Genomic DNA, 16,383 nt, shown 5'->3' with positions numbered 1-16,383 from the left:
AACGTGTGCGAAGCGTTCGATCGAGCGGTGATGGATGCAGTGGGGGATGTGTGGTGATGAATGTGCATGAAAAAGATACGACTAGAGTTAGTAGACGATCGGGAGCAATGCCTATCGGATGCAGGCTACTTACGTGAGCGGCCCGGGCCGTTCGTGTGCTGGCGCTAAATCCGCTGAGCACTTCCTTAAAGTGGTACTGGGTGTGGGTGGGCAGGGCGTTCCGCCGGCCGTATACTCCAATGGATGCGCCACGCGGGATCGTGTAGTCAAACTTGACGTAGGCCGGCTCCGACTGGTAGAACTGCATGTTCCAGTAGCTGTACGGCTGGATCTCCTTGGTCAACTTCTGGCCGAGGGTGATCTGTCCGAAGGTGGTGCCGTCCGGTGGGAAGCTGCGTGCCGGGAATGTTCGGGCTCCTGAATTGGCAATGTGTTCGAGCGCGCGATGGAGGGTGATAGAGATACAAACAGGATTAGATTTTGGTTAGTCTTCGATTGGGCATGTGGTATGTGTAGTCTTGCTAGTGTAACGCGATTTTGTACAGGCCTTAGTCTGTCCTACTCGCGAGACCCCCGTTAGTGAATGGAATTTCGAGAAATATACATAGCCAGAGGCTGGTGCTGATGCTGATGTGATGCCAATAGCTTATGCTCGAAAGTAGTTTGTACAAATGTGGGATGATCTGGTTTAGTTACATAGACTACGGGTTAATACGGACTGTACAGCGCTTAGTCGGGTTAATCAATCGCTGGTTAGACGAAGCGGAGTTAGCAACAAATGCGTGTGCACAATTCACCTTCCAGTATTAGTACTGGCATCACATCAGGGCATGCAAACGGTTCCCCACCAGCACCAACAGAGGGTTCAGTATAGGAGGCGGCGATGTTGTTATCGATCTCAGTGTTAGTGAGGTTAGAAGCAGTGCTTGGCTCCGAGTCCCTAACCACGGGTTCGTTTTCCTCGCTGGGGACATGACTCAAGATGTTCGCCATCTCCAAAGGCGCCGAGGTCGTGGTCGAGATGCTTTCTGTAGTCGTGGCTGGTGGGTCAGAGTCAATGTCAACGCTGTCGTCTAGGTAGATAGCCGCCGGAGGCGGAAGACAGCTGCACGGACAGTCGGGCATGCGAGGTGGTGGCTCTGGGACACAGCTGTCTGGCTGGGCAATAGGCTTCTCGTGGGTCAGCACCTCCTTGATGGTGTGCGGCCCTCCGCCCGTCGGCACTTCTACGTGCAGCGTGTAGACGGAGTCGCTGCCCTCGTCGGTGGCAATTGTCAGGTTGAGGAAGATGCGCCTGCCCGGCACATCAACGCGCTCACTCACGTAGGGTTTCAGGGGCTCTAGGTGAGGGGGTTCCCCGTCGACCTTCTGCTGCTCCTTGAGCACTTCGTTCTCACTTCTGTCTGCGGGCTGAGGGGGTTCCACCTTGGGTGCTGTCTTCTCCTTATTTGCCGTCTTGTAAACTTCCTCTTCATGGGAACTGGGCGACCCATCCAGTTTGACTATGTCGATGTCCTCAAATTGCGACGCATCGTTCATCATCAAATCCGAATCCGATTGATTGGTTTGTGGTAAGTCCTGGCTGACTGGCTGACTTTCCTTACCTTTGATACCAAATTGTGGGTGAGTAATAGGCACAAGTGGTGTAGAATTGCATGTTCAGACTCACTCAACCTATTTACAATGCGTTCATCTAGATATCGTGTGGGAGTTTCGATGCAGATCGGAAGATCGATAGTTGGGTTAGTCAAGATATTTCTGACTACCATTTCATTTTATTTTTCAGAATTTTACAGTTATGATATTTTATTATTTATTATTTTTTACCTACGATCGATTTCCGTTTTAATCTCAAAAAACCCAAGCTTACAAGATGAAAGCATCATATGTACATTTTCTGAGCCTGAGCTGAAGTCGCAACTCTATACCACTGGCATGGCTCGACTTCCAGTTGATGGGAGCTTGATTTATACCTTGTGGGGGTGTGGCTGGTGATGTTGGATCCCCGGTGTCTCCCTCATAGTTGCCAGCTAAATCACGCTCATTATTGATATCATCAGTGGCAGGTTTCTCCGTCTGCGACCCTCCCTCCTTCGTACCTTTGATTTGAAAATCATTTTCAGTGGCAGGCCGGTGCGATACGACGGGGAAGGAGCTGTGAGCTGCCTCTCGCTCTGGTGGGGGGGTGTTGATTTCAACAATGTCATCGGTGTCACTCCTCGCAGTCGTCTCCGGCGTCTGGCCTGAGCTGCTGTTGTCACTTCGATTATCGTCATCAATAACAGCAGCCGATGTGCTGGTCTCCGACCCCGTCGCCAGCCCCGTTGACATCCCAAAGGCTTCGAGAAGCTCCTGCTCCTGCTCATCCTCCGTCTGCTGTTTAATGTGCGCCGCCTCCTCCGCTCCGTGGTCATATTTCCTCCTCTTGTTGACCAGTGTTTTAGTAGCGCTGCGTAAATTGCTGTTTAATGATTTGCCAAATTGTTGCCCCGTCTTGGGCCTGCGGCCAGGCGGACGGGTGGGCTCCGGCTCGACTTCGTCTTCATAGACATAGTCGCTCTCCGTAGTCTCCGTGTCTTCCTCGCTCCTCTGGCCACCCGATACTCCACCGATTCGGGGCAAAGTTTTATCGGTTCTGCCTGGGATGGCGACGTCCGACTGGCTTTCGGCCGGGGTGGTTGCCAAATACTTTTCAGCAGGCTGCTGGTTGAGGCTTTCGCTTGTAATTAAGTCGCTGAAAGTTTCATCTGTAGCCGCATCATCTTCGTCCTGTCCCTCGATTAAGCCTCGTCGAAGGCGTCGTCCTCTTTCCCCTGCCCCACTGACTGACAGCTGCGTTGACATTGCTCTTCCTACAGGTAAACAAAGCGATGGGATCGATTCGATTCGATACGAAAAGAGACGAACGTGGAAGTAGTTTTACTGTACTTTGGGATGGGTTCCAACGAAAGCCACCCCTAGTCACACGCCTCTTTAAATGAAGCGTTAAACGTGTTTTTAATTCAATCCTAGTTGTCTAAATTTGAGCCCGTTAAGGAGCCATGGAGAGCGGTGCTGAAGAGGTCGGGGAGCCAGGGAAAGCGATTCATCTCCTAACAACTCGAGTAGTGGCAGTGAAAACTTTCTACTGTCTCCATCTGACTGCCACCTCTCGGGCGTCTCGCTGTCAATTCAAAAAGTAATTAATGCAATATTTTAGCCCGACAAATCCCAAGGAACGCGCTCAAGTTGAGCTTTAATTGAAAGAAATGGGGAGGCGTTCCGAGAAATAATGAAAATGGCATTCGCATAATCCCTATCCGGCGTAGGCGTCTGTCTGTCAGGCGCAAACTTGGAGCTAAAAAATCTGCAGAAACAATAAACTTTTGTCTCCGCCAGAGGGCGCTAAGCGCTAAATACTCCGACGTCGTGTCTTTCTCTTGCTCCGTCTCAATCGCTTTCTCTGCCCCTCTCCCGACCGCCCGGCGAAACTTGCGAAAACTCATTTAAAAATAATTAAAAGTTGTGCATAATTACCTCCATTATTGGCATTCGCCAGGGACGAGGACAGCGAGGGCGTCAGCGAGGACTGGGAGGAAGACGTGGCCGCCGAGGACGTGGCCTCCGCGGAGGCGGACGTCGACAGCAGTCCCTGGGCGGTGCCGCTGTTCGATGTGGCCGTCGTCACGGTGGCAGCCGAGGATCCGCCGGAGACTCCTCCGCCCGCGCCCGCAGCTCCGAGTCCCGATTGTCCCTGGGCCAGTCCGATGCCTTGTCCGTTCTTGGCGCGCACCGAGGAGTTGTGCAGCTTGGAGAGGTCCGTGTTCGTGCTCTTGGCAGCAGTGACCTCGGAGACCTCGTTGCCGACTAGAACTGAGCAGGGCGCCGACTGGGTCCAGTGCAGGCCGCCGAAGATGGTCAGCAGGATCAGCAGGAGCACGCCTCCGCAGAGGACAGAGATGGCGGCGATGCTCACCCAGGGAGAGGAGCAGCGCGCGGCCAGGTCCTTGCGGAAGTTCATCGGCGCCGAGTAGTGGTGTGCGGGCAGGCCGTTCATGACGCTGCGCGGCGGCAGCACAGGACCCATGCAGCCCTGCGTGCTCCGCTCGTAGCCCTTCAGCGTGTCCTTCGTGGGTGTGGAGCAGGCCGAGCCGCTCTTGAAGTCGATGGGTGAGCCCTTGTTGATGTCTGCAATGGAGGAGGGTGGGAGTCGGGTTAGTAATCAATTCGGGCAGTTGAGCGTGCGATTTCCCATTTAAATCCAGTTTGGACGTGGAATGGTCACCCAGCAGCGTTTCCTGGGAAACCGCAGTGTCAGGGGAGGGGGTGGAGGGTCTGCGGGTCTGTGGGTCCGCGCAAACCATCCACACACTATTGTATTTTGCTTATCGCCATTTGGCGCAAATTTCATTTGTATAAAAGGATTTGCACAAGGATAACAAACTGACATTCAACATAACCTCAAACAAACGAGAGGACAGGCAAAGCTGAAAAAAGGACGAAACGAAATGAAACGAAAGGGACGAGCTGCGAATGAATGGATGAAGTAAGCAGCGCAAATGACCAGCGACAATGACGTTGGCAAAACAGGAGCCAGCGGGAGAAATGGTAAAAAAGCGAGCAGAAAGCGGGGAGAATGGGCGGGCTGCGGTGGAATGAAGTGAAGTGAAAAAAGGCAACGCCGCAGGACGGCCAGTGCGGTGGTGACAGCCCCAGGAGCGGCACGACCAAAGGACCTAGGGACGGCGCAAGCTGAAATCATTTGTTGATGCCATGATGATAATTCGATTATGTGACATGGAGCGGTCACACGGGAGCTCGTTTGAACGGGGTTGAAGCGCAATCCCCCCCAAAGTGACAGGGAAATGGGGAACCCCGCGCAGAGATCTTTTGTCCATAGCTCGGGTTACTCAGCAGTCAGCCGGGCATGAGTTGGTCAACTTCTGGCCCGCTCACTTTCACGCAATAAAGTTAGGCGGTCGTTTCCCGAGGTTTTCGAGGGCCGGCTGGTCCAGAGCCGGAACGCATGTTGCTATCAATCGCAGACTCGGTTTCACATTCTGCGGCATGCGGCCAACTACAGGCGTCATGTGGCTTAAATGTGGAAAATCATACGCTCGGCTGTGACAAACGTTCGCTTCCCCGAAAAATCATCGTAATTTCCGGCCAAACGAGCCACGGCAGCCGGGAATCCCCAAGCCCACAAGAGCATAGTTTGGGCGCTTTTCGGGCCAGCCCCCTGGTCCCCCGATCATGCCTGCCCTGTCCTTTGACCCTGCCCTCTCGTGTGTGCCCAATGATAGCGTGAATAATGTCTGCGTCATTTTTTTACATATACACACATTTGTGCAAATGTGCGGATGACTATTAAAGATGCCCACTAAGCGCATACGGGAGGTTAGATTTATTTAATGTCAAGATCCCTCCATGTGCGAGCGGAGGAGTGGGCCGGGTGGCAGGGAGGTGCATAAATGTCCGGGGAGGATATCCCCAGCCTGGCGCAGAGGTTAAGCCGAGAGTTCTGGGCGAGCCCTGAGTTAGCTGCCCCGTAAGGGGGCGTGGCAGGCGGGGCGGGCAGTTTTTATGACCGAAACGTGTGGCGAAAGGGGATGCCAGGACGGCATAGTATTTGTGTGTGAATAATTAACGAACGCATAATAGCAGTCAGTAGGAGCTGGGCCAATGACTGATATAAATTCACACAAGTTAATGGGCGCTGGATGCTTTTAAAGAAGGAGGCTCCGGCTCCCCAGGAAGCGCTCGCCGGCTGACGAGATGAAAGTGCTGCGGGGTCATTAAACGTAATGGCAGACTCGACAAAGTATGCCACGATAAATGGCCTCCACCGCCCACGCGGGTCAATTTATCGGCGGAATAGATCACAAATATGTCTGCCTTAGCTCGTATCTCCCCCAAAAGGACCCAATCGCCAACCGCCAATCGCCAATCTGCCGGATCTCTCACCCTCGGCTTCATTGCAGCATAAACTCAATGAATTCCTCGGTGAGATTGGCAATCCCCTTCGAGGACTTTCGAGTTGTCGGGCCTGAAAATTGGCAACTCCTTCTCGGGCCGCTGTTTCGGTTTATTAATTTCATTCCATTTTATTACATTGACATTTTATGCAAAGTGGGGATTAAGCCTGCGGCCGTTTTATGAACCCGAGAGTAAATCGCTTAAATTAAAACAGCACAGCCGCCAGCGAGCGTGGTGGTGGGATTGGCGATATTTTAGTAGCGGCAGCATCGAAACAATAAAAATATAAATAGTGTGGCAAGCACAGCTGGCAGTAATGGCGAGAGTGTAATGTGTCGCTGTGTACTTCTGTGGGTGTCAACCCCTCTGGGCCACAAACGGCAACAAGCTGGCGCCGCCTCCCCTCCACCCCTCCACACTGCCACGCCAATGCAACACAACTGTGATTTATGCGGCGTGCAATTTAACATTTTTAATAATATTAAAATTACAAATTTATACACATCCACTTGTGTGTGCGCTCCTAGGTGTCGTACTCCAATAAACTCCCTAACTTGGGCGAAAGAGGGCCAAAAGGCACTGCGGTGAGTGGGCTTGATTTCATTTTAATTGGCTTTCCAGGCGGCTGCATTTCGCCCTACTGGGCCTCCTCTTCACTCCCGGAAAGTTGGAAGATGAAAGCAGGGGCGATAATTCAAGTGCCTCGACTGTGAGATGCCCTGTTACCAGATATATTAGTGATTGTCAAGCATTAGGTCAGGTATGCGTATGCGGAGCAAGTGTTGTTGTATCTTCTTCGCGTATTTCTTTTGGTCCCAAGATCCGCAGTCTATCTCTTTAGATAAATCTCCGGTCCTTAAGGGTATCCGAGTTGATCCAGTGCCGGAATCCGTCCGGAATCCGTGTAATTAAAAATTATTTCAAGTGTGGAAAATTCGCAAAGTTAGCAGACCGAGGAGTTGGCGTATGGTGAATTCATGAACCCGACCCACGAGAGCGAAATCCAATTGAAAGTCAATACCTAGTTCCAGGCAGGGCCTTTTCGGGGGCTTAGCCCAACCCCCATCCCTGGGGCCCACGCAACAATTGTGTGTTAAGTACTTTTTGAGTAATTGCCTTTTCGGAGTCCAGTCGACTTGCTCGGTCCTGGCTACAACCGATTTGCATAGCCGTTAATGAACATTTGCTAATATTTTGAGCACTAAAAAACATCGCCATTAAGAGGAAGGTGGCACGCCCCTCTACTGGGCCGCCCCGTGCTGGGCGCCAAAGCGTGCGACAATCAAATAAAAGTACATGAAAAACACATAAAGGCACCTAAAGGGGTATCCAGAGCTCGGGCTCCGGATTTTTTGTTATTCCTCGCATTTTAATGGTAAAGCGCGACGATTGCTTGAAACAAACAGGTGAGCGGGGAAGCGGAAGGGACTCCCGCCATGTTGGTAATGGAGTTTGCAAACAAACATGGCCGCCGGGGAAAAATCACATAATTTACACGTTTGCATTTAAGTATTAAGTGGGTTGGGGGGGTGGAAAGTGGAAAGGGCGGCAAAGTGTTTCGTTTACTTTTACCGCGTTTGTTTGCGGGCCTCAGCAGTTGTTCCAATACGTGTGTGTATGGGAATTTAGGCTGTTTCCCGGCCCGACTGGGTTTTATGTGCACAGGAAGCAATTTTTGGGTCGACTTTATTGCCCCTGTCGTCGTCATCGGTGTTGATGTTGATTTTAAAGCGTTTAATGGCCTCGCGTTTCTGGGCGTCCTCGGCTAAATTGAAAAGAAACCCCCCAAATAGGTACCGGACGAGCGAGAGATGGAGATTCAGCGGCAGGAGAAAGATCTAGGTTTATGTGTTTGAACAAAGTGTTGGGATTTCCAGAGATATCCAGAGATTTGCCTTGGAATTTGATGGGGTTGCTGCTGGGGCTGGCGGCTTGCTCTTGAGCCCCTTAAAGACATGCTGCGAAGGGGTTATGATGGATTGACAATGGGCCGCAAGGCCGGGAGCGTCGGGGTGGAAATGTAGGACACGGAGGGTTGGGGTTGCTGTAGGTGTAGTGCAAGCTGCCGTATACCCTGTACAGTATGTATGCTGGGAATAATGCAGAAATATATGTGATAGGAGCCGCTCAAGCCGCTCCCTTCGTAATTACAGCCGTAAGTGGGCACAAATTGCGATCCTCCGAATGGCTTTTCCGCCTTATAATCAAAAATTCCATTTAAAACTTTAAACTCATTACTGAATGTTTAATGTGCGCTCGTTTCACGCTCGCCCTTCCGTTGTTGTTTTTATTGTTGTCGCCGCTGCTCTTGTGCGATAAATCAACACAAAAAATTGTGCAATTTGTTAGGCGAGCAAAGACAGAGAGACAGCAGGGCAGGCCGACAGACAGACAGGGACAATAAAGGTCCTGGGGACTGCGGAATGGGTTCACTAACGATGCGGCAACCTGTCGACGTCCGTGGGCAGACCCCAAAAGGGTCTAGTCCTCGGCGCCATATTGTTTCAAGCAGGCGGTGCGCAGCGGGCGACCTGAGCTCCGCCTCGAGCTCTAATCAAGTGTGTGCGGCTGGGTGAGTAGTCGCGGATCAGGATTGGCATTCGCATTCCGGCTCTGGGATCTGGGTGCCGGTTTCCGGGTACGGGCTCCGACCTTCCAGCTCGTTCAATCGCCGAGGCCAAGGCTCAAAGGCAGAGCCAAGATGAGTGTCACTCGGGTGGGGGAGCAAACTTTCGGCACGATTTGCATGTAAATTAATTGCCCTCGCCGTGTGCCCGTGGCCCGTAGCCATGCAGCGGGATTTTTTCCTGCTTAAGCAACCCTCGGGGCGAGATAAGTCGTATAAATTATAGCAATTTAATAAGTTTTAAATATACGCATCCGGCTGACTCGGTCTCCCTTTGTCTGTCTCCCGAAAAGTTGGTAAAATCTTGCAGCAAAGTTTACGGCGCTCCACTCCCACCCTCCAAACTCCAAACTCCGCAATCGAGAATCCTGAATCCAGACTCCTGACTACAGGTTGCCTCGGCTCCGTTCCGCTCCCGGTGCTATAACTCAAGACAAAAACTGTTGCCGATTAAAATTGTCGGTTGGGCATTAATTTTATGTCACGATGCGCTCGCAGCCGACGTGCCGTGTGATAAGGTGGCGACTCTTCCGCTCCTTCGGGCGTCCTTGGAGTCCTGGCTGTCCTGGGTGACTGGGTGTCTGGGTGTCTGGGTTTCTGGGTGTCTGGGGTGGTTCTTTACAGTTCAGTTTGGCTCCCGCTCTAAATGAGTTTATGCAAGTGTGAAAATAAGTCTCTTAATGGCCCGGGCGGGCAGTTAATGAGTTGAAAGTGGCGGGCACGTGGATTATGCTCCTTTGTCCGCTCCCAGGACTCCAGGTCCTTCCATTTTTCTTCACCTTTTTCGGTTGGGGGAAAACAAAACTTAATTTGTTGTTGCAGGTGAGACGAATAAATTATTTGATAACAGTTTCAGTTTTCTCAGCATAAATAAGATTTCTCGAGCGTTCGCCTTTGTTTGCCGAGCGACGGGGCGCGATGGGTAGTTGGGGCGTGGTGGGGTTGCTGGCGTTGGTAGGGTTGGCTTGTTTACCGTTAGTCGCTTAATGCCCGGCTTAATAGTGTAGGGTAGCTTAAGCGTTGTGTGTCCCGGTTCTGGCTGTTTTCCCCGGTCAAATATTGGCTCAGATTAAATTTTGTGCGAGATGCCCCTGCCCTTTTATTTTCTTTTCAGCCAACATTTAGTGTCGCCAATCAGCAGTCTCACATGTAATTGGACACGTAGGGATAACATTTCACTGACCCTGGCTACGGGACTTTTTGCCTGCTAACTGCTACCGGCTTTCCAGGACGACTGCCTGCATGTAATTACAAAGCAAAAGTTGCGCATATAATTTTTACAAAAACGCAAAACTTTTTCAATAACAAAAATTTTCACAAACAAAAAGAAAAACGTACGTAGGAGCCGGAGCAATAGAGAACGACACAACTGGCAATGCCAAAAGGCAACTGTGCAAAAGTTTGCAATAAAAACGCCAATGGCCAGAACGACGTCACACAAGGGCCCGCTGGGGGTGGGCAGGGGGTCAGGGGTCAGGAGCGGAGGGTACGTGAGGTGCCTGAGCAATGCAAATGTTTAATAAACTTTTTCAAATAAAAATTTATCTACGTTGACGTGCAATTTTTAGACCAATTAAACCGCCGGACTGCTCTGCCAGTCGGAGTCACGGCGATGTCCTTTGCTACGTGCTCCGCCCAGGATCCTTTGATCCGAGATCCCCTGGAAGAAGGGGTCAAAATTCGCTTATAATTACGACGCGTGTAAATTAGTGCTTAATGGCACGGGATGCGCGCCTTGTCTGCAGCTTGGAATTTCCGGTTTTAAATTTAATTAGCTCGATATGCTTGCATAATTTCCTCCGTGTCCCGGGACGGCAGGTGAGGTGAGGCCCGCTTTTGGCAAACTAATAACAATAATTGCGATAAAGCCAGCATTAAATGCAGTGCAATAAAGGCGAGCAAAAAAGTATATTTTAATTACGCATTTAAATTTGTTTGTTTGTTGTTATTGGGGCCGCGGAGAAAGGTAAAAATAAATGCTGGGGCTGCCTTTTGTTTTCGATTTAATGAACTGTAAAGCGCAGCCATATTTATTGCGTACTTTTTTGCGTTATTGCTTATTTGCACGTTTGGTTTTGTTGTTTTTCTGACCTCGCTGTTTTTTTGCCCTCCGCCTGCACCTTTATCATTTAAATGCATTTAATTTAAATTACTGTAAGCGTTATTTTATCAACGTTATATTGGCATTGTTTTTGTTTTGTCCCTTGATTTTCCGATCGCCGGTAGGCTTCCTATTTTATAGTCAATAAACAGTGTCAGCCTTATCGCCCTTAATTGAAATTAGTTCCTCGACCAAGGACGAGGCGAAGCATTCCATAGTGGAGTTCATCAGCCGCAGAAGGCCTTCTTGGAGGTGCGGACTTGTCATATCCATGACTGGCGCGCCGTCATTAAACGGCAGCTGCCTGGGCGGACATCAATTATTGTCTCATAAAAAGTAATTTATATTAAAATCAAACCGCTTATAATTTCATTATGTTGATATGTACAAGTGAGCGCCGTCTGCGGGGCAGTCGGGTGGGGGCGAAATGTGCGGCCATTAAAGTTTGCCGCGGCAGACATTTTGTAATAAAGTTTGTGTTAATTAACGCACACAGCTGCAAAAAGCATTGAGCGGGCGCATATCTCCGCAGAGGGGTCCTGCCGCATCCCCCGCCACCGAACTCGCGAGCCCCTGACGCCAGGACATGCACTTGCAATATTTAAATTCAATTGCATACTTTCGAGCGCACTCGTTTGTTTGGCGGCCACATGGCGCATACTCAATGAACCATGGCCTGTTCCGCTGCATATTTCATTTGCTCTCTGGCTTGTGACTGAAATACCTGCATAAAAATAACAGCGCGGAGGCAGCGGCAGAGCACTGCGCTTTTCCATCCATAAACGGAGCACTAATAAAAATCGTAGCGAAAAAATTGGTTTGCCATTATATTTAATAAAGTTAAACCGACGGCGACAACTAGCCGGGCGGAGAGGGAGGGAAGGGTGTGTTTGTGGGAAAATCGAAAGGAAAAATCCGGCAAATCTCGGTGCAGGTGAGTGAGTGTGTGAAATCGCCAATTGCCTGCCTAGTGGCTGGTGTGATGAGGTCGATTTCAGTTGAATGAGCCCGATGGGCGTGGGAAAGGGGGAAGCCCCTCGCAACCCTGGGGATACCATCGTTCTAATGCCTCCTGAGGTCCGGCCTAGTTGACCCATTCTTTGCCAGGGTAAATAGATTAAGTGTGATTAAAATTGTCATTAACATTTCCCTGGGCTTTGGCGTGTCATTTAATATTGCCTTAATATTATTGCCAATAATTGTCATAATTTCTGTTTTTTCTTCCTGCTTTACACTAAAACAGCCATTATTTATGAGTGCTGTTGTTGTTGCCATTCGACCATTTTTATGGCATTTAATTGTTTTAATTGTGTGCAACAATGGCCATTAAATATGCGCAGCAACAGCGGCCATAAGAGCAGCCAAAGCTGAAATGGATTTGACATTATGAAATTTATGAAATTAATAATTTTTCTATGCCCGGCTCTAATTGTCAGGCGAATTAATTACATTACAGTTTGACTTTTTTCAGGCCTTAAATATGCGCTCACCGCTCTAACCCCTAAACCCCTTTAATTGTGGTCAGATGTAAAGTTGATGGCCAGTCGAATTGCTTTTGAGCCGGTGGCCACAGAGTTATGGGCTCCGATAAATTAATGTAAAATTATTAACTGACAAACGGTTAAATTATGGCAATTTATGCCGGCCAGGCCCATAAAATGGCGCATTTATGGGCCGCTAACCAAGGGCCTGGGCGCAAGTGTTGGCATATATTAATATAATTATCGGGGACACTAATTCGGATTAGTAAATCCGACTTTAATGGACTTTAAATTGCGCTGCCCCACTCTCGAGTTGGGGAACTCTTTAATATTTTCCCATTGGCATACATACCTGGAAAGAGAAGAGAATTGAAGAGTTTAATTAGTACGTGGTGTATACTCGAGCATGGCCTAAAACCAGATGCCCTGATGTTTTATTTCATTTCACATCGTTTTGTACATTTATATTTCCCAAACACACAAGATTGCATATGCAATCATTTTCAAAGTCAACAGCGTGACTGCCCGTTTCCCATTTCCCATTTTCCCTTTTCCGCCTCCGCCATTTTCTTGTGAACTTATTTATTACGATCATGGCATGTGCGCCACGAACTAAGGCCCTGCCCCTCCGCTGCACTTTAAAAGCCATTAAAACGGCAAACAGGCTGCCCGAGTTGTCCATGTCCCTGGAATCCATGAAATGTTTCCCTTCCAAAGTGCCCCCACCCACCCGCATTTCCCTCCTCATCCAGCCGGCGCTGTTAATTTCATCAGAGCTACTGGTAATTGCGTGTATGGAGTTGCAGTTCCCGGCCAGGACAGCCTCAGTACCCAGAAGTCAGACGCAGACGCAGCCTCCTCTGGCTCCCTGCTTTGGGTCCTGTTTTTCGGTCCAAAAAATATGCAATAAAAGGGGCTGGGAGTGGGTACTGGGCACTGGGGAGCATTCAGGGATTGCCAAGGGGAGAGCCACCCTGGGACTGGGCCGTGGATGCCATTGCCCACCGACTGGCTACAATTTATTGTATTAAGTATTAATGTTGGTCCTCGCTTTCCGCCCTGTGTGTCTGGGCGCTGTATGCATAATCCGAAAGCCAGAAGTAATTATATTAAGTAATTGATGAATTTGCCTTTTTCGCGACGACCACGCCCACCCTGCGCCCACTCACTCAGTCCGTAGTTATCGGCGGAACGAGCCCGAGGATGGGAGGACGTGGTTGTGGGTTTATACACACGGCCAATGCCAGACGATTGGCAGACAGAGGGATGGATAGATGATAGTGTAGTGCGGCCCCAAGCGAGGGCAAATAAAATTTAATAAAGCGGCAAATAAAAATTTATCGTGTGTCATTTTAGGCGCACTGCGACAGGACAATCGCCATCCCCATCGCCATCGACAATGACCGACAATTTTTTGATTTGCTCATCTGATAGGCGGCAATTTCCGGTCGGCGGGGCAGCAGCTCCGAGCTAAGCTTTAAGCGCTGCGGAGATACTATTCAAGTCATTTTTTCGAGCTGCTCTCCAAGATTTATTTGCACATTTTAAATTTGATTGAAATAAATCGCCCTGTTTATGGAGATATGCACTCGCAGCCGTGGGGGATAAGGGGTATAGGATGGCGTTCGTGGGGGTTGCAATCCGAATTCGGGGGTTGCGTGTCACCTTTATGGATTGCGCTCAAATTGCCCCAAAGTTTAAATCGGAAAAAACGGATTTCGAGAGAGGGGTTCTTGATAAATGGAGCGCGTTGCTGAACATCCCTTGCCGTGCCTTTCCGCTCCCAGAACTACGATCCAGTGAAAACTCATTAACAAATCGAAACGGGAGACTCAGAAGTATATGCTTTGATAGTGGCACTTTTTATGGTCACTTATCGGAGGCGTCGAAGGCAATAAACGCCAGTATAACCGCTTGGCGTTCGGTTAGCGAGTGAATATAATGATGCCGAGACCAAACTTTTCGCTCTTATCGCGAAGGAGTACAAGCTTTGACCAGGACCAGAAGCAGAAACAGAAACAGAAACCGAGTCCGAGTCCGAGCCCGAAGGAGCGGCAAAGCAGAGTTGCGGAAATTTATTGGGGAAATTGGCCAGAGTCGAGGGAACTTTAACGAAACGATACCAAAGTTTATTACTCAATTACAAACCCATCAAAACGAAAACGGAATGGAACGAAACTCTCGCAGAGAGCAGAGCGAAATCCGAAAGATAAATGAAATTGATAAGCGCGTAATTTATGTTTGGATTTCGTTTTATTCTGTCATTAACGCACAGTTGCCTCGCCCAGTCAAAGGAACCCCTCCCCCGTTTCCCACAACTGTGTTTTGTATTTGGGTTGTTCTTAGCCCAGTGCGACGTGGCACGCTCTTCCTTCATTTGCGGAAGCTCGCAAAGTCGGGGAAAGTTGGTCAAGGCGAGTCAAGTTGCTGCGGCCCTCTCCCTACCCCTTCACCACTGCCGAATTCACCCTTCTGCGACTGCCCCTGGCCGTGCCACTGGCCTGGGCCCCACATAATCGATCGAAATCGACCGATTGCCAAGCGTTAAGCGGCATCGACTATTGCATTCCATAAAACCGATCGGAATTTTGCATTTTGCGGCTCCTTTTCTGCGGGTGGGCTCGTGTGGGGGTGGGGCGGGACACTATGCTGCCACCCCCACCAGCATTATGCATAAATAATTTCGAAGCCGGCGGTTGAGCAGCAACAAAGGCCGCCGCTGCGCATAATGAAAAATTGAAACACGAAATTGTCAAAAACACCGACGCAGCAGAAGTGGGGGCTGCACCGGCTGGGTGGGGCGGGGGCTGTGTGTACCTGTCAGCCTTGCCGGAAATGAAATTTTGCAATGATAGCAGGGAAGTCGGATGGGGCCAGGTGCAACCGCATACATCAATGAATGCACGGCGGAATCGGGGAATGCGGAAGACGGGGCAGGCTGACAATTTTGACAATTTTCGTTATGCAATAAAAATGATGTGCGGCGACAAAACTGTGCTACTCACTCACCGCTCGTCGCTTATACAAACAGCTATACCGACACAGCCCTCGGCCCACTGCATTTGTAATGCCCCGGCCTGGAGCGCCAGTGCCACCCAGAAATGAGCAAAAAGCGCCTCTCAATGGACATTTCATTAATGCTAAATGCGGGCGAACGGGCTTTAGAACTCGCAATCGGCATGAAAGCGGTCCTGCTCGAGCCGGAAGTTAATTGAAAATGGTGATAACACATATGGAAATGTAATTGTTTGTGAAGTGTAGCATGCGAGTTGCGGGAGGATTGAATTAGTGGGCGAACCGGGATTTGGGTTTTAAATCCACCCCAAAAGTCGGCTTACCTCCGCCCAGGTTGCGTGAAATTCATTAGCGCCACGTCTGCTCCGTTAGCACCTGCCCGCCACGCACTCTACGCGGGAGGGCTGCCAAGAATCCAAGAATCCCCCTTCTCCTCACGCAAATCCACTAAATCAATTCAATTCAATTACAAATCGTCTTGCCCCTCCCAAAGCGCCAGCCAATTAGCTGAGCGCGTTTGGGTAGCACACTTTTGTGGGCCCGCGGCTGAGGAGAAAAAACTGCCTTTAATCAGAGCCCCGATGTCGGCTTAGCGGCTGATTGGATTGTGGGAATGGGGATGTGAGGTGGCCAGGAGAGACAGTGCTTTCTGTGGCCTTTGTATAATTAAAACGGAGCCAAGGCAACCGGCCGGGCGAGTCAAATCGACGACAGCTGAGACGAAGGAAACACAAAACCCAAAAACGCTCGCCAAATTATCCGAGTGCTAAAAAAATCCAGCGCTCTGCGGTAATAAATCTTACCGGCACTCCAGTTCAAGTAATTTCAATTTTATTTTCAGTTCGGCTTCCGCAACCACATACAAAAGTAATTAGGGGGCATTTTTTCACGTCCTGCCCGTTTCTTTCGGCGAGTTTAATTAAAATGGATTTTTCCTCGCGCCGCCTTATTTATTTATTTGCGCGTTTCCTTGTGATTTGAATGTTGCGGTAATTAAAATGACATTATTCAGAGTCACTTGGCGAAAAGGGTCGACCCTGGGCACCGAAGGACCAAAGGTCGTTGGCGCGGCTTGTTTGTCCGCCAGATAGGCGTTTATTACTCCGCCAAAGCGGACTATCTAGATGGCCCCACCCTTTGGGCAAGGTACGAAATCAGAAAACGATTAGTCCAAGATTTGACTTTGATGGGACTGGAGTTGAGAT

At 49.8% G+C, this 16,383-nt stretch overlaps 1 protein-coding gene across 5 annotated transcripts in view; it reads right to left on the bottom strand.

Annotated features, from left to right (window-relative positions):
* LOC108030736 (teneurin-m) overlaps window positions 1–16,383 on the bottom strand; it is a 113,913-nt gene that overhangs the window by 11,295 nt on the left and 86,235 nt on the right. For 2 of the 5 annotated variants that reach the window (XM_017103778.3, XM_017103779.3), the window contains exons 3-6: window positions 3,517–4,167; window positions 1,974–2,852; window positions 798–1,604; window positions 134–417 (exon numbers count right to left, since the gene is read on the bottom strand). In XM_017103778.3, coding sequence (XP_016959267.1) covers window positions 134–417; window positions 798–1,604; window positions 1,974–2,852; window positions 3,517–4,167 — 2,621 coding nt within the window. The remainder of the gene's footprint in view (window positions 1–133; window positions 418–797; window positions 1,605–1,973; window positions 2,853–3,516; window positions 4,168–16,383) is intronic. The other 3 variants (XM_017103780.3, XM_017103781.3, XM_017103782.3) reach the window with 2 other exon arrangements.

Source organism: Drosophila biarmipes, chromosome 3L (genome assembly GCF_025231255.1).
Source record: "Drosophila biarmipes strain raj3 chromosome 3L, RU_DBia_V1.1, whole genome shotgun sequence".
Taxonomy (NCBI): Eukaryota; Metazoa; Arthropoda; class Insecta; order Diptera; family Drosophilidae; genus Drosophila; species Drosophila biarmipes.
This window is presented reverse-complemented; position numbering and strand designations above follow the sequence as displayed.